Source organism: Canis lupus, chromosome 36, assembly GCF_048164855.1.
Source record: "Canis lupus baileyi chromosome 36, mCanLup2.hap1, whole genome shotgun sequence".
Classification (NCBI taxonomy): domain Eukaryota; kingdom Metazoa; phylum Chordata; class Mammalia; order Carnivora; family Canidae; genus Canis; species Canis lupus.
The window spans coordinates 4918291-4934961 of record NC_132873.1 but is presented as its reverse complement, the minus strand read 5'-3'; the positions used below and the strand labels follow the sequence as shown (position 1 = coordinate 4934961).

Below are 16671 nucleotides of genomic sequence, written 5' to 3'. Positions count from 1 at the left end.
ACCCCGAAGGCCCAAAGGGCAGTCTCCCTCGCTGAGCCTGCTCCGTATTCCTGCTGCTTCCTCACCCCAGGCCGCCAGGTGGAGGAGAGCGATAACTTGCGGCTCCGGCAGGATGGAGGTCTGCACTCTCTGCACATCGCTCATGTGGGCAGTGAGGATGAGGGGCTGTATGCAGTCAGCGCCACCAACACCCACGGCCAGGCCCAGTGCTCTGCCCAGCTGTATGTGGAAGAGCCTCGGACAGCTGCCACTGGCCCCAGGTGTGGTGGGGCTGGAGGGCTGGTGGGGCTGGTGGGACTGGAGGGCTGGAGGGGCTTGAGGGGCTGGTGGGGCTGGAGGGCTGGTGGGGCTGGTGGAGCTGGAGGCCTGGTGGGGCTGGAGGGACTGGAGGGTTGGAGGGCTGGTGGGGCTGGAGGGATTGGAGGGCTGGTGGGGCTGCAGGAGCTGGTGGGGCTGGAGGGCTGGAGGGGCTGGTGGGGATGGAGGGCTGGAGGGACTACAGAGGCTGGTGGGGCTGGAGGGGCTGGTGGGGTTGGAGAGGCTCGAGGGCTGGTGGGGCTGGAGGGCTGGCTGGTGGGGCTGGTGGGGCTGGAGGGCTGGAGGCCTGGAGGGGCTGATAGGGCTGGCGGGACTAGAGAGGCTGGTGGGGTTGGAGGGGCTGGTGGGGCCTGAGGCCTGGTGGGGCCAGAGGGACTGGAGGGCTGGAGGGCTGGTGGGGCTGGAGAGACTGGAGGGCTAGTGGGACTGCAAGGGCTGGTGGGGCTGGAGGGCTAGAGGCCTGGAGGGGCTGGAGGGGCTGGAGGGGCTGGTGGGGCTGGAAGGACTGGTGGGGCTGGAGGGGCTGGAGGGGCTGGAAGGACTGGTGGGGCTGGAGGGGCTGGTGGGGCTGGAGGGGCTGGTGGGGCTGGAGAGCTGAAGGGCCTGTGGTCTGATGGGGCAGCAGGGGTGGCAGGGCTGGCGGGGCTGCCTCTGAGGTGCCCTGGCCCCATGGTGGGAGGTGCCGCTTGAGGCCTCTGGGCAGCCATGTCGCTCTTACAGCTCGAAGCTAGAGAAGATGCCATCCATCCCCGAGGAGCCGGAGCAGGGTGAGCTGGAGCGGCTGTCCATTCCTGACTTCCTGCGGCCCCTGCAGGACCTGGAGGTGGGCCTGGCCAAGGAGGCCATGCTGGAGTGCCAGGTGACCGGCCTGCCCTATCCCACCATCAGCTGGTTCCACAATGGCCACCGCATCCAGAGCAGTGATGACCGGCGCATGACACAGTGTATGTGTCCGGCCCCTTCGGTACCCACTTAGCTTGCAGTGCCTTCACCCTCTCCCTGCCCTGAACCTTCCTTCCCTAGCCTGCTCAGGGATGGGGTGCCTGCAGGAGGGGCGCACAGAGGGGCTGGGAGGTCAGGGCCTCCTTCCTTGAGCTGCTCGGCACTACCTGCCAAGTCACCACTCCGGGCCTGAGTGGCCCCCCTAGCATGTAGTGGGCAGGCAGGCAGACAGTACAACTTGCTACTGACCAGCAGCAGGACTGTGGGCAAGGTTACAGAACCCCTCTGTGCCTCAGTTTCTCCATTTGTAACTGGCTCATTATAAGAATTAAATCGGTTAATACGTACGAAGCACTCGAGTAGGCCTGGCAAATAGCAAGTGGTGAGCGAATGTTAAATCTTGTTATTACTTCTCTTGTTGTTGCTTGTTCGTAAAGCAGTGTTGCTCACGCCTTCCTGAAGAAATTTCAGTGAAAAGGCTGGCGTGGGCAGCGTCTGGCCCTGAAAGGATGCTTGGCCAGGGTTGTTAACAATGGCAAAGAAAGAAAAGGAGCCAGGGAGGAGTACAGAGGAACGTATTTGGGACCCTATCCTTCCCGCCCGGGCTGTTTCTCTTGGAGTGTGTCAGCTCCAACCTGGAAGGAATCCTGTGTGAGCAGCTTTATCTGACCCCATCAGACAGCCCCCGCTGTGACACCCCCCCCCCCCGCCCCGTGATGGGTTCCTCTTACAGCTGCAGCACTTGGTAAGTGCCAGGCCCTGAGCACCAAAGGCCTGCCGCCCATGAGCTCAGCTTCCTCATCAGAGGCCTACAGGCCTGCAAGGCAGGTACTCTAACCCCTGTTCGCAAATGGGAACCAAGACTTACAGAGAGAGGGACATGGGCTTCCCCAAAGGCAGGAACAGACCATCTGACTTGGGCCTAGCTCCTAACCAGGATACCCCCCCGCCCCCGCCGCCCCGTGCCCTAGCTCCCACCCCATTCTCCAGTGCTGTGGCTCTGACCCTTCCCCTCGCCTCCTCCTCCTCCTCCTCCTCCTCCTCCTCCTCCTCCTCCTCCTCCTCCTCAGGCTGTCTGCTCAGCCCACGGACTTCTTGTCTCTCACTCTGCTTGAGGCCCAGTGGGTGTCTGTCTCGGGATCTGAGCTGGCATCCCTGCTTCTGTCTGTATCTGGGGTCGGTGGCAGCCTCTGGTCTGTCTTCCTTTATAAATAGCGTCAGCAGAGATAAATGAATGCGTGAGTGTTCCATGTGGAGATAACCACTCAGAGAAGGGAGGAGTGTTTGGGGATGGCCCTGACATGCAGGAAGACAGGCTGGCCTCTTCCCCTCCACGTCCCGCCTGAGATGGCCTCCTTATCATCATGCAGGGATCACAGTGTAGAGAAAGAAGTTCAGAATCAGAGGGAAGCAAGTTCAAGCCGTAGCTCCATCATTTATTAGCTATGTCACCTTGGACAAGTCCATTAATGTCTCTGATCTCATTGGTAAAATGAGGATAGTTTTGCAGGGTTGTTGAAAGGATTATGGAGAAAAACTGCATGCCAAGTAGCTGGCGTCGACTGGGCACCACAGTCAACTCTTATTATAATTTATAATATCACATCTTCGGCACTCCCTACGTGTAAGGCATCAGGGTCTGGGCCTGACCGGACAAGTCAGCTCCGTCTTTAAGGAGCCATGGCACATTCAAGTTAAGAAGGTGGCTCACCCCAGGCCATGTGGGCCTGGTGCTGGAGGGCCTGGGGAGGGAGCTGGGTGGGGAGGTGGGGGTACAGAGGAGGCTTCCTAGGCTGGCACTCATATGAACTGTGTCTTGAAGGAGAAGGCCTTAGGTAAGAGAGGACAACTCTTGAAGGAAGGAATTTTGTGAGCAAAAACCTAGAAATGGAACTCCTGTGGCCTTTCAGGGACCTGATGGCTTGTCGGGGTGGGAGGAATAGCAGGAGACATGGCTGATGGGCTGAGGGCCAAGGGCTTTGGATGCTAGCCCGCATGCAGCAGGTGCCTTTCAGGTTTCCAGGTCAAGAGGTAACATGCAGCGCCATTGGTGGAGCGTGGACTGTACCGGTGGAGGGCTCTTGCAGGCGCTGTGTTGCATTGGGGACCAGCAGTGGCCTTGGGGATGGAAAGGGGACTGAGAGAGGAGCCTTAGGAACAAAGTTGTGACCCCCAGAGGTGCGGAAATGAGGGGCAGCCAACAGGAAAGGAACCCACAGAGGAGGAATCAGGCTGGGGGAACAAGGAGAAATCGCTGGAAGGACAGGCCTGTAGGCAGAGGCTTGACAGCCTGGACTTAGGGTTTGCTGCAGGGTGGACATGCTTCTCGCCATCTGCCCCACTCTCGCCCCCTTGCCTGCTCCCCGCAGCAGCTTGGGGTAAAGGGCCAGGCCGGTGGTGGCATGGGCCTGGCCCTCAAAGTATCCTCTTTGCTCAGGCCCAGTGTCATTGTCTCTCCCCACCCCCCAGACAGGGATGTCCATCGCTTGGTGTTCCCCGCTGTGGGACCTCAGCACGCTGGCGTCTACAAGAGTGTCATCGCCAACAAGCTGGGCAAAGCTGCATGCTATGCCCACCTCTATGTCACAGGTGAGGCAGGCCCCCTCCTGGTCAGCTGCATCCATAGCCCAGCCTCTGGCCCTATGCAGGGGCCTGGGCGAGGGAGGGGCCTCCACACCAGCCCCCTTCCCCTTGTACCCTGGGGAGCCATCTGGCCTCGCCCCTGGCCCGCTGTCCTGAGGCTTGGTCATCCTGCGGGGCCATTGGGCCCTAAAGGATGCAGCAGACCTCCAACCTGTGATTTTCAGATGTGGTCCCAGGCCCCCCAGATGGCGCCCCGCAGGTGGTGGCTGTGACTGGGAAGATGATCACGCTTGCATGGAACCCTCCCAGGAGTCTGGACATGGCCATTGGTGGGTCAGGCCACACAGGGCTGTGGGGAGGTTATGAAACGGGGGTAGGCTGAGGCAGGGGCACCAGAGGAGCCAGGCTGGGGGGCAAGGCCCAGAGGAGCATACCGGGAGGGGAGGAGTGGAGGCAGCACTGGGAACGTGGCTTGCATGTCTCCTCTCCAAGGTGGATAAAGCCCCGGCTCTGCATCAAGAGACTCCACAAAGGGGTCACCACACTCCTCCTCTCAGAGGGGGCCTGGGTGCTTGGGTCATGATCCTGGGAACGTCTTCCCCTTCTCCCTGCTCTGTGCCTCAGTTTCCCCACCTCAGGTAGTAGCAAGGGATTGGGATATGAGTTACGCTCCCTCCATGTCTATAGCTGGCCCCCATGCCTGGCATCCTATTGGCTCTGAGCCTGGCTGGCCAGGCCAAGTGGTTGGAAAGAATAGACAGGCGGCAGGCAGAAGCAAGAGGAGCTATTGAGGTGGGTCCTCAGAGCAGACTAACAATGAGCTTCTAGGTCCTGAGCCGGCTGGATGGGGGGCAGTGGGTGTCCCAGCAATGCCCACCTCCAGCAGCTGCTTCCCCACCAGACCCAGACGCCCTGACCTACACCGTGCAGCACCAGGTCCTGGGCTCGGACCAGTGGACAGCGCTGGCCACGGGCCTGCGGGAGCCCGTGTGGGCAGCCACAGGGCTGCGTAAGGGGGTCCAGCACATCTTCCGGGTCCTCAGCACAACCATCAAGAGCAGCAGCAAGCCCTCGCCCCCCTCCGAGCCTGCACAGCTTCTGGAGCATGGTGAGTCTGGGCCCCCCTGTGGGGTGGAGGCTGCTGGGCTGGAGAACTGGGTCTTCATGGTGGAGGCTCAGGGGCTGGTCTGGACATGCTGGCTGTGGTGGAAACAGCATGGCTGGGGGCGACCTCATCCAGTCCGAGCCCTTCTTTCTCCTGAAAGCATCATGCACAGTGGGCAAGGCTGAGTCTCTGGAGGCAGACAAGCTGTGGGGGGGGGAGGGGGGGACACAGTCCCAGCTTTGCCACTTCTTGGCTGTGTGTCCTAGACAAATAGCTGAACCTCTCTGAACCTCAGCTTCCTCATCTGTAAAAAATGGAGCTCCTGTGGCAGTTGGGAGGGTTAAAGGTCTAGAGGGTAGGTGCTAAGGACCTGGTGTCAAGCACCGCGTCAGCCTGTGCTCTCCTCTGGTCAGGCCCACCCCTGGATGAGGCGCCCACTGTATTGGACAAGCCAGATGTCGTGTATGTGGTAGAGGGACAGCCCACCAGTGTCACGGTGACCTTCAACCACGTGGAGGCCCAGGTCGTCTGGAGGAGGTGGGGCCCGGCCCTGTGTATGCCTCACTGTCCCCCATGCGGCAATCCAGCTCTGGCCATCTTGGCCTGACCCCTCTGGCGCTGGATCTTGGGTGACCTCTCTGTCTTGTGTCTCTTAGCTGCCGAGGGGCCCTCCTAGAGGCGCGGGCAGGTGTGTATGAGCTGAGCCAGCCAGATGATGACCAGTACTGTCTTCGGATCTGCCGGGTGAGCCGCCGAGACGTGGGGCCCCTTACCTGTACTGCCCGCAACCGCCATGGCACACAGGCCTGTTCAGTCACACTGGAGCTGGCAGGTGGGTGACAGCAGGCCTCCTCCCCTCTCCTCACGCCCCCAGGTGTACACACCCCTCTGTCAGGCCCGTCCGTCGAATGGCTATAATAATACCAGCACTGGTGGAAGGAACGGTGATAGTGCTAATAAGATATTTATTGAGCACACTAGTATGTGCCAGGCTCAGCGCGGAGTACCTTCCACGTGTCACCTCGTGGAACGTTACATTAACCCAGCGAGATGGGGTTGGTTATTATCCTCATCTGACAGATGGGGAAACTGAGACTCAGAGAGTATGCTAAGGCACAGGCACAGGGGCCCACAACCTGGTAAGCACAGGAGCTGGGATTCAGGCCTGGGTGCTGTTCGCTCCTGTGTTAAACACGACAGGATGTACGTAGGACCCCAAGTATGACAAACATAGGGAGACCAAGTTAATTTCAAAAAGACTAAAAGCCCAGGCGAGCGCAGCTGATCGGCAGACTCCCAGCTCCAGGGACCCTGGCTGCCCTTTGGCACCAGCCTATTTGACAGAACCTCCTCCCGACCTTTGCCGTGAGGCCCCTTCGTATAATTTCTCCTTTAGAGATGTAGTCTCTCAACCGGGGGCACGCATTAAATAGTAATTGTCTTGTTTTCCGGTTTGTTAATTAACTCTAGACATATGTAACTGCCACTCAGAACTTCAGATCAGCGTGAGCTAAACAGTGTTACCTGCTGAGTAGATACAATTCCGACCAAATGCAAAGGAAGTGACATCTTAGCGCAGGCACTCGTACGGTAGATGAATGTACGTCTGCTGGTGCTTTTTAAAAAATCGCTCAAGTTCCCTTGAAACCTTCAGAGAGCAGCCCCTCACCACCTCTAGACTAGAAACCAGATTCCTAGAGGGGCGGGAAGGGATCTTGAAAGTGGAAGCAAGTGGCCGCAGGGTGTGTGAGGAAGATGGGGGAGCCCTGCTGGCCCTGATGTCCCGTGGGGTTCCCCATCTCCCTTTTATATGTCTCCTCCCCTGCCCAGCTTCCCCCCACCTCCCCAACCCAGCCACACCCCTGGTACTTCCTTCTCAACCCTTTACTTTGCTCCTCTGAGCTTACCTACCATCTGCAAGACTCCTTGTTCTTCCCAGATACAGGAAGAACCCTAGGGTTTGGGGAGGCCCCAGCCCCTGAGAGTCCTGTAGCCCAGCCTGGCTGGGTCAGTGGCTGTGTCCCAGCCCACCAGGAGGCCGGGACTAGAACGGGCCTGGGGCTTGGATCTGCATGCCCTACCCACTGTGCTCACACACACACCCCCACCCCCAGCTCCCAGGCAGGGCAGGGGTAATGGCCTCGTTCCCTCATATCTGCCTGAAGATCACTACCTGAAGGAGGTAGTGTCTTCTTCACTCCCTTTTATCTATATAAAACCAGGTTAGGCACCAGCGATGGGTGGTGATCCCTGCCCAGTGCTCCCCGCTCTTCCCCACCAGGCCTGCTCCCTCCCACTCTTCTTAAAGCTGAGATCCTCAAATAATGCTTAGGAGGCAGGACAGCGGGAAGTCACAGATTCCTCCACAAAGCACGTTGGAATATGCATTTAATTCCATCCTGAGAATTAGAAGCCACGTTTGCGGGGAAATAACATGAGCGCATGATACGCTCAGGGAATGAAATCACAGTCACGTGCGGGAGAGCCTAAGCTGAGACTCAGCACCTGATTGTTCGTCGGACCATCTCCCAGATGGTAAAAGGCTCCTTCAACATTTAAATAAGATTCAGAGAGAAAACATCAAGACAGAGGCAATGCCATTGGTGAATTTAATTCAGGGTCCCAGCCTGAGCTGCGTGCCGGGCCCGGGACCCTAGGGCCAGAGGTAGGGCCGTGCGGGAGGGCGCTCACCCACAGGGGGCAGCATGGGGCCATTCTGCGCCAGCCCATTAATGCAGCGAGGGAAGAAGCTCAGGGTGGCCAATCCCAATTTTTCCGGAGAGGCAGGAAATCCAGATTTCTTTTGTGTATGAAAATCTCCTAGTTTCAAAGCTGGCAAATGAATACTGACGAACCAACACAGCAAGGCTGCACCTTGTGGCTTAGGTTTTCTGAGATTTGGAGAACACCGTGTGTGGACACAGGGGAGAGCGCTTGGTCCAGGCTGGGAAGTCTGGTGTTCCCTGGGGGCCCCCCCTCAGTCTGAGAGCCACAGTGGGTGGGTGGGGTGCTGGGGCCCTGGGAGGCGCGGGGTGGGGTGGGGGTGTCTGGTGTTCTGTCTCAACCAGTTGCTGAGGGAGGGTTGGGAGCGGGACTGAGGAGGCAGGACTTGTGACCTCAGTGTTGTCACCCTGTCCTCCACCCCCGTGTTGTGTTTCAGAGGCCCCTCGGTTTGAGTCCATCATGGAGGACATAGAGGTGGGGGCTGGGGAAACCGCTCGCTTCGCTGTGGTGGTGGAGGGGAAACCACTGCCGGACATCATGTGGTACAAGGTCAGGGGGTGTCCGAGGCCTCAGGGGGCTGTTAGCAGGGGGCTGGCTGGGAGCCTGCGGGGAAGGAAGCAGGGATTTCTGCACAGGAGGGGTGTTGGCGCCTTAGGAGGAGGGGAGCCTGGACAGAGTAGGACAACGGTGTTGGCAGAGGTGCGGCTAGGAGAAGAAAGCAGGACCCGGGGATCTGTGTGATGCTGGGCGGGGGTGGGGGGGGCTGTTTCAGGAACCAGGGCACTAATGGGGGGGCTGCAGGGCTCTTAGTGGGAGATAAAAGTAGAGCTGATTTGGGGTGCTGAAGGCAGCAAGGCTCCTGGGGCTGGGGAGCGGGGCCCTTGGGTGGAAGGGCTCCTGGCCCCGAGGTAGGGATGAGACGGGCTCTTAGAGATAAGGTGGGTCCCAGGTAGAGGCAAGGCTAGACCCCAGCTGGAGGTGACGGCCCCCTCTGCAGGACGAGGTGCTGCTGGTGGAGAGTAGCCATGTGAGCTTCGTGTATGAAGAGAACGAGTGCTCCCTGGTGGTGCTCAGTACGGGGACCCAGGACGGAGGCGTCTACACCTGCACTGCTCGGAACCTGGCTGGGGAAGTCTCCTGCAAAGCCGAGCTGGCTGTGCGGTCAGGTGTGCTCAATGCAAAGGGAGAAGGGGAAACAAAGCACTTACTTCCAGAAAGGTGTCATGAGCCCCGGGCCAGGAGCCGCACACCAAACCCCTCACTCCTGACCCACCACTGTCTCCCAGCCCTGGCACTGGCACCCCACCTCGAGCCCCCACCATTCCTCCTCTTCTTTTGTCTCCGCCCATCTGCCTGCCTCACCCAGTCTCTGCCCTTTTTCTTCCCCTTCCCTCCTCCCCCACCTAACACTCGGCATCTCTTCTCCAGTCCAGACAGCCATGGAGGTCGAGGGGGCCGGGGAGGCCGAGGGACAGCGAGGAAAGAGACTCAGTGACTTCTATGACATCCATCAGGAGATCGGCAGGTGTGGGGCTAGGAGGGGCGATGGGGCTAGGAGGGGCGATGGGGCCCGGGAGCCCGGGGGGCCTGGGCCTGAGGCTCGGAGAAGGCCGTGTGCCAGGGCTCCAGCAATGACCCAGCCCCTCACCTCCCTGTGTTGTCCCCCAGGGGTGCCTTCTCCTACCTGCGGCGCGTGGTGGAACGAAGTTCTGGCCTAGAGTTTGCGGCCAAGTTCATCCCCAGCCAGGCCAAGCCAAAGGCATCAGCGTGGCGGGAAGCCCGGCTGCTGGCCCGGCTTCAGCACGACTGCGTCCTCTACTTCCACGAGGCCTTTGAGAGGCGTCGGGGACTGGTCATTGTCACCGAGCTGTATCCTGGGATAGGCTGGGTGGGTAGGGGACACGTAGCCAGTTAGCAACAGGTTTTACGCTTTAAGAAGTGGTCCCATTGACAGTCAGGAGGCACTGATCACCATCTGTGAGGTGTTCCCATTGACCATCGATAGATTGGGAGTTCTGAAGGCATCTTGGGAGTAGAGGCTGGAGACTTTAGCGAAAACCAACCATTTTTAGCACCCCTCCTCCAACCACCTTTTTCTTTTTATTTTTCAGCTTAAACCTACATAGCATTTAATGTGTTCCCGGCAGCGCTCTAGGAATTCGAAGACTATTAACCTATTTCATCCTCCTGTATACCTATCTCATGGAATTGTTTTTATCTCCATTTTTTTAATAGGATTTATTTATTTTAGAGAGATGAGGGTGGGAGGGGCAGAGGGAGAGGGAGAGACCCTCCCCCCCACCCCAGCAGATTCTGTGCTGTGGGCAGAGCCCAAGGCAGGGCTGGATCCCACAACCCTGAGATCAGGACCTGAGCTGAAACCAAGAGTCGGATGCTCAACCTACTGAGCTCCCACAGGCACCCCTTTTATTATATCCCCATTTTGCAAATGATAAAACTGAGGTATAGAGAGGTTAAGTAACTCATCCAGAGTTACAGGTTACCCAGCTAACAAAAGGTGTGCGCACGACGTGCAGTACAGTATATCCGGGGGTTCAGAGCGACCCTGTTTCAGATGAGCATAAGCACTAGCTGTATCTGGGAGGCTGTTTTCATAAAGAATGGATTTTTATCCTTTCGTGAGAGCTCTGGTTAAACAGAGGCACACCGTGCTAAGGATGCTGGGTGGTCAGCTTGTCCTTCCCGTTAGCAGGGTGGCCGCATCCTTCATTCCTGCCTCCCAGTCTGCACTGTTAGAACCCGGCCTTCAGCAAAATGCCCAGCTGTTACATGTCGTAGGCTTCTAGCTCATTCTCAAATGGAGGCAGGAAGTTGCATCCATGGTCAACAAAACTCTGGTCTAACTTGATTTTGTTAAATACCTAGCAGGGTGGTTGAGAGATGTCATCCCTGTTTTACACCTGAGTCAGCCTGAGCTCAAAGATATTGGGTAACTTGCCTGAGATCCCACAGCAAAGGAGAGGTCAAGCAGGGGGGTCTTCTCTGTGCCCCCCACCTGATGATGGGGGGAAGGGTAGAAACATGCCTGCGAACTGGTATTAGATGTGCTTTAAGGGGAAGGAGAACCGTGCAGACCTGGGGTCTGACTTGAGCTCTAGGGGTAGAGGGCACTGCCCAGGGAGGGCCCAGAAGTTGGCACTGGTCACTGTTCTCCTTGATCCGGGACACAGATGCACGGAAGAGCTGCTGGAGAGAATGGCCAGGAAACCCACCGTGTGTGAGTCTGAGGTGAGGGCAGAGGGTGGTCGGGGTCAGGTTGGGCACTGCTGTTTACCCACCTGAGCTCTGAGAACCGAGGGGTGGGTCCTGGGCCTGCCATCGGTGCCCATGAATAGGCCTGGGATGGTGGCGGCCCCTACCTCTGTTGCTACCCAGTTTCCTCACATAAACATTCCTCAGACATTTCTCTCCGAAGGAGCCCCACCTAGACTCTACGCAGTCTCACTGCTGTCCTGCCATGTAGCGCGGTGTAAGTTGTGCACTGCACGGTTCTATTTATTATAATGCACATGGCTCCCTCCGTAATTGAGCTATGCACCACCTGTGCAGCTGTACTTGGAGGCCCTAGATCTCAGACCTGCACCAGCCACCTGAAGGCTACTTCTCAGGCCTGGCCTGGCCTCTTGCCACAGTTCTGGCCATGATCAAACATAATACCCCACCCTTTCCCCACGGACTTTGGGCCTCCCATTCCCACAGATCCGGACCTACATGCAGCAAGTGCTAGAGGGAATATGCTACCTGCACGAGAACCACGTGCTGCACTTGGATGTCAAGGTGAGGTGCAGATGGGGCGAGGGAGCAGGCGCCTGGGTGGGAGGCAGGTGGTGCTGCATCCTCCCCCCTTGGCTCAGCTCCCATGCCCTTCCTTGTGCTCCGCAGCCTGAGAACCTGATGGTTTGGGATGGTGCCGAGGGTGAAGAGCAGGTGAGGATCTGTGACTTTGGGAATGCCCAGGAGCTGACCCCGGGGGAGCCCCAGTACTGCCGATACGGCACACCTGAGTTCGTGGCACCTGAGATTGTCAACCAGACCCCTGTGTCTGGGGTCACCGATGTCTGGTAATGTGGGCACGCTGGGCTGCTGGGGTGGACCAGGGTAGCTCCCCTCCGTGCTGCGCTGGGGCCTGGCTCCCTGGTGAGTGGGGCTTACCAAGCCCAGCTCCCTTCTCTGATAGGAGGTTGGTGGTATAGCTCCCAGGCACCCTTGCCCCTGTTACTACCTGCTGCTCATCAGAACTGACCTGATCATTCAAGGCCTTCTCCTGTCCTGTCTTGGCTCCTGATTCCCCTAGATGGGGGCCCTCTCTGCTGTCGTGAGGCAGGCACGGCCCCTTGGTCCCCAGACTCCTCTATGCTTGCTGGGCTGGCCCCGCCATGACCCTTGACTCTCCAGGGACCTGGGGACCTCTGGGTTGAGAGTCCCCCTGAAGGAGGCATCCTGGTGCCCATCTGTCTCAGCGAGGTCCCTCTTCCCTGGATGAGGGGGAGCAGAGGTCCACTCCCTTCTGGTGGGTGGTGGGCCGCCGTCTACTTACCCACCTCTTACTCTCCTTTTCCCACAGGCCTGTGGGCGTTGTTGCCTTCCTCTGGTAAGGACCCCTCTGCACTCAGGGCCCCAGTTTCCGATGGTCTCCTAGCAAGCCCACCCCTAACATCTGCAGTTTGGGGCCTGCCATGTACCCCTGCTCCACACCCCTGCTCCACATGCACCACAAGGGGCCTCATGAGCATGGATGTGGATGCCCTAGTCTGCGGGTCCAAGCTCTGTCTACCACCATGCTCTTCCATAGGGGCAGGCTCGCTGGCAGCCTGTGTGCGTGGCTGCGTGTGGGGCTTAGTGCCATCTAGGCAGGGGACGGTGGGGCCCTGGGTGTTCAGACAGGCATAGAGTGGGAGGCTCAGGCTCAGGCTCCTCACCTCAGGGACAGGCCACGACTGGAGGTCCTCTGAAGGATGGGCCCAGGGCAGGGAGCTGGGGGCCAGGTTCTCAGGGCAGTATTGCTGCCTCCCCTGCTGGGGGCTGGAGGGTGGGCAGCACAGGCAGGAGTCTGAAAGAGACTACCTACCCTCTGCTCAGAGGCACCCGGCCTCTGCCGTCCCCGTAGCCCCAGGGCTCTGTCCCCAGCCCCGCGTGTCCCCTGGCATCCCTCGTCATCTCTGCCTCAGCCCCAGGACCCTGCCCACCTCCTGCCAGCCCTCTCTTCCTCTGCAGTCTGACGGGGATCTCCCCATTTGTTGGGGAAAATGATCGGACGACATTGATGAACATTCAAAACTACAACGTGGCCTTCGAGGAGACCACATTTCTGAGCCTGAGCAGGGAGGCCCGGGGCTTCCTCATCAAAGTGCTGGTGCAGGACCGGCTGTGAGTACAGGGCCCTGGGGAGCCCCTGACCCACAGAGTCCCCTCCACCCCCCACTCCTGCCCTAGCCTCTGCCCCTGGACAGTCATCCTCCCGACTCTTCGCAGGCCCCGTGTTCCCGTTTATGGGAGGGCTCACTGCATGAGTGATAAATAAATCCCTTCCTAATCCTCATTTCCTTCTAGGAGGCCAACCGCAGAGGAGACCCTGGAACATCCTTGGTTCAAAGTGAGTTAGTCTTGCAAGGTAGTGTGGTACCAGGGGTGGGAGGAGGGGGACCGTTATTAACAGCCCCATTGATTGAGTGCCTACTGTGTGCAGTAGTCATGATAGGCAGTTGATACATGCATGGTCCGTCAGCCTCACCATAGCTCTGCAGAGAGACTTTATACATTACTTCTATTTTGCTGATAAGGAAACAGGCTTAAGCTGGGGTATCATGGACTCCAAAGCACAGTTCTGGGTGCCCCCCCACCCCATCCTGGGCGTTCCTCATCAGGCTTTCCCCTGCCTCTCAAGTCCAGCTCAGGTCCTGCTCACTCCTATGTGTCCTGCACTGTGGTGGGTGGGTGGCCTGGCTGGCTTGGCCTCCTGGTTCATGTGGCCAGAACTCTCTAGACTCCAGGACTGCAGGGAACAATGCCAGGCAGAGGGGTGGAGTTCAGCAGATGACCCAGAAGGAGTGAGTGAGCCATCCATTGAGTGTTGTGCTGGGTCAACTGAAGGTTGAAGTTATCCCAGAATCTGTCCTTTGGAGTGTGAGCCTGGCCTCTCAGATCATAAAGCCTGGGTGGGTGGCTGGGGGGAGCATCTGTGTTGGTCTGGGCCACCAAAGCTCCAGATGTCTGGGATGCTGGCTCTACCTGGGGACAGGTGGTAGGCTGGGGGAGTGGAGCCCAGGCCAGGGGCCTAATAAGCACAGGCTCCTGAGGGCAGCCAGTGTACCAGGACAGGGCCCTGAGCCCCGGAGTAAGCCCCAAAGCCCACTCCGAGAGCCACTCGTTTTCTGCCTCCCCACCTATGTTCAGGGATTTTGTCCAACCCCAGGCACCTTGGCTGTGGGAGTTGTGACAGATCTAAGGAGAAAGGGGGCCCCAAGGATCCCGGACTCGGTGCTGCTCAGGCCACTGTCCTCTCCTGTGGACTTTGTCTCTCCAATGCCACACCTTGAGGATCTAGGTTGATGGAGGACTTTCTCTCAGGCCCTCTTTCCTGGGTTTGCAGACGCAGGCAAAGGGCGCAGAGGTGAGCACGGATCACCTAAAGCTGTTCCTTTCTCGGCGGCGGTGGCAGGTGAGTTTGCCCGGGTGCTGCCTCCATGCCTCCCACCTTCTACTCTAGTTCTGCTCTCCGGCCCTGCCTGTTTCTATCCTGTGTCCTCACTTCCTGCTCGTGTATCTTCATCCACTTTGTGTTCTCTCAGCTCCCAGCTTCGCTTCTGTTCCCCGACCCTCTGCCTGCCCTCTGTCTCCTCCCCGAGGGGCTGAGGTGGGCCTGAGTGGGCCAGTCTGGCCCTAGGGGGCCCTCTTGGGTCTGACCGCAGCACCCTGTCCCCAGCGCTCCCAGATCAGCTACAAGTGCCACCTGGTGCTGCGCCCCATCCCTGAGCTGCTGCGGGCACCCCCGGAGCGGGTGTGGGTAGCCGTACCCAGAAGACCACCCCCCAGTGGGGGGCTGTCATCCTCCTCTGACTCAGAAGAGGAAGAGCTGGAGGAGCTGCCTTCTGTGCCCCGGCCACTGCAGCCCGAGTTCTCGGGCTCCCGGGTGTCCCTCACTGACATTCCCACTGAAGATGAGGCCCTGGGGACCCCAGAGGCTGGGGTGGCCACCCCCATGGACTGGCAGGAGCAGGGAAGGGCCCCCTCTCGGGAGCAGGAGGCCCCCAGCCCTCAGGCCCTCCCCTCCCCAGGCCAGGAGCCCCAAGCTGGGTCCAGCCCCCAGCGGAGAGAGCTCCGGAGGGGCAGCTCTGCCGAGAGCGCCCTGCCCCGGGCCGGGCCAAGGGAGCCGGGCCGGGGCCTGCATAAGGCGGCCTCTGTGGAGCTGCCGCAGCGCCGAAGCCCCAGCCCGGGGGCCACCCGCCTGACCCGGGGAGGCCTGGGTGAGGGCGAGTACGCCCAGAGGCTGCAGGCCCTGCGCCAGCGGCTATTGCGGGGAGGCCCTGAGGATGGTAAGGTCAGTGGCCTCAGGGGCCCTCTGCTAGAGAGCCTAGGGGGCCGGGCCCGGGATCCCCGGCTGGCACGGGCCGCCTCCAGCGAGGCAGCACCTCGCCACCAGCCCCCACCTGAGACACGGGGCCTGCAGAAGAGCAGCAGCTTCTCGCAGGGTGAGGCGGAGCCCCGGGGCCGGCACCGCCGCGCTGGGGCGCCCCTCGAGATCCCCGTGGCCAGGCTTGGGGCCCGCAGGCTGCAGGAGTCTCCCTCCCTGTCCGCCCTCAGTGAGGCCCAGCCACCCAGCCCGGCGAGGCCCAGTGCCTCCAAACCCAGTGCCCCCAAGTCTTTGAAGCCTGCTGCCAGCACACCCAGCGATGCCCCGCAGCCCGTGGCGCCCCAGCCTGCCCAAGAGAAGGCCCCAGAGTCCAGGCTAGAGCCAGTCCCAGCCCCCAAGCCTACACAGCCTGCCCTGGCACCTCGAAGCCCAGAGCCCCCCCTCACACCCTATGCCCAGATCATGCAGTCCCTCCAGCTGTCAGGCCACACGCGAGGCCCCCTGCAGAGCCCCGGGGCACCTCCAGCCGAACCCAGGCCCCACCCGGCCGTGTTCGCCCGCGTGGCCTCCCCACCCCCGGGGGCCTCGGAGAAGCGCGTGCCTTCGGCTGGGGCGCACCCCGTGCTGGCCGAGAAAGCTCGGGTCCCCACAGTGCCCCGCAGGCCAGGGAGCAGCCTCAGCAGCAGCATCGAGAACCTGGAGTCAGAGGCCGTGTTCGAGGCCAAGTTCAAGCGCAGCCGCGAGTCGCCCCTGTCGCGGGGGCTGCGGCTGCTGAGCCGCTCGCGCTCCGAGGAGCGGGGCCCGTTCCGCGGCGCGCAGGAGGAGGACGGCATGTACCGGCCCAGCCCGGCGGGCACGCCCCTGGAGCTGGTGCGGCGGCCCGAGCGCTCCCGCTCCGTGCAGGACCTCAGGCCGCTCGGGGAGCCGGGCCTCGTCCGCCGCCTGTCGCTGTCGCTGTCCCAGCGTCTGCGGCGGACCCCGCCGGCGCAGCGCCACCCGGCCTGGGAGCCCCGCGGCGGGGACGGGGAGAGCTCGGAGGGCGGCAGCTCGGCCCGGGGCTCCCCGGTGCTGGCCGTGCGCCGGCGGCTCAGCTCCACGCTGGAGCGCCTGTCCAGCCGGTTGCAGCGCAGCGGCAGCAGCGAGGACTCGGGGGGCGCGTCGGGCCGCAGCACGCCCCTGTTCGGGCGCCTGCGCCGGGCCACGTCGGAGGGCGAGAGCCTGCGGCGCCTCGGCCTCGCGCACAACCAGCTGGCGGCCCAGGCCGGCGCCGGCGCGCCTTCCGCCGAGTCCCTGGGCTCCGAGGCCAGCGCCACGTCGGGGTCCTCAGGTGAGCGCGGGGCGGCGGGACGGCAGGGGCGGGGCGGGGCGGGGCCCGGGAGCGCTGCAGGGCGGCTCTGGAAGGGACCCC

The 16671-nt window shown here is 60.7% G+C and overlaps 1 protein-coding gene across 8 annotated transcripts in view; it reads left to right on the top strand.

Annotated features, from left to right (window-relative positions):
* Nucleotides 1-16671, top strand: part of SPEG (striated muscle enriched protein kinase) — a 57565-nt gene that overhangs the window by 31914 nt on the left and 8980 nt on the right. For 7 of the 8 annotated variants that reach the window (XM_072813202.1, XM_072813204.1, XM_072813203.1 and 4 more), the window contains 19 exons: nucleotides 71-260; nucleotides 1039-1262; nucleotides 3730-3849; nucleotides 4068-4172; nucleotides 4745-4951; nucleotides 5362-5485; nucleotides 5605-5780; nucleotides 8109-8221; nucleotides 8670-8838; nucleotides 9101-9197; nucleotides 9341-9541; nucleotides 10864-10921; nucleotides 11393-11470; nucleotides 11576-11754; nucleotides 12258-12284; nucleotides 12908-13060; nucleotides 13244-13286; nucleotides 14283-14351; nucleotides 14616-16590. In XM_072813202.1, the coding sequence (XP_072669303.1) occupies nucleotides 71-260; nucleotides 1039-1262; nucleotides 3730-3849; nucleotides 4068-4172; nucleotides 4745-4951; nucleotides 5362-5485; nucleotides 5605-5780; nucleotides 8109-8221; nucleotides 8670-8838; nucleotides 9101-9197; nucleotides 9341-9541; nucleotides 10864-10921; nucleotides 11393-11470; nucleotides 11576-11754; nucleotides 12258-12284; nucleotides 12908-13060; nucleotides 13244-13286; nucleotides 14283-14351; nucleotides 14616-16590 (4308 nt within the window). Of the gene's footprint in view, nucleotides 1-70; nucleotides 261-1038; nucleotides 1263-3729; nucleotides 3850-4067; nucleotides 4173-4744; nucleotides 4952-5361; nucleotides 5486-5604; nucleotides 5781-8108; nucleotides 8222-8669; nucleotides 8839-9100; nucleotides 9198-9340; nucleotides 9542-10863; nucleotides 10922-11392; nucleotides 11471-11575; nucleotides 11755-12257; nucleotides 12285-12907; nucleotides 13061-13243; nucleotides 13287-14282; nucleotides 14352-14615; nucleotides 16591-16671 lie in introns of those variants that run through there. The other variant, XM_072813209.1, reaches the window with a different exon arrangement.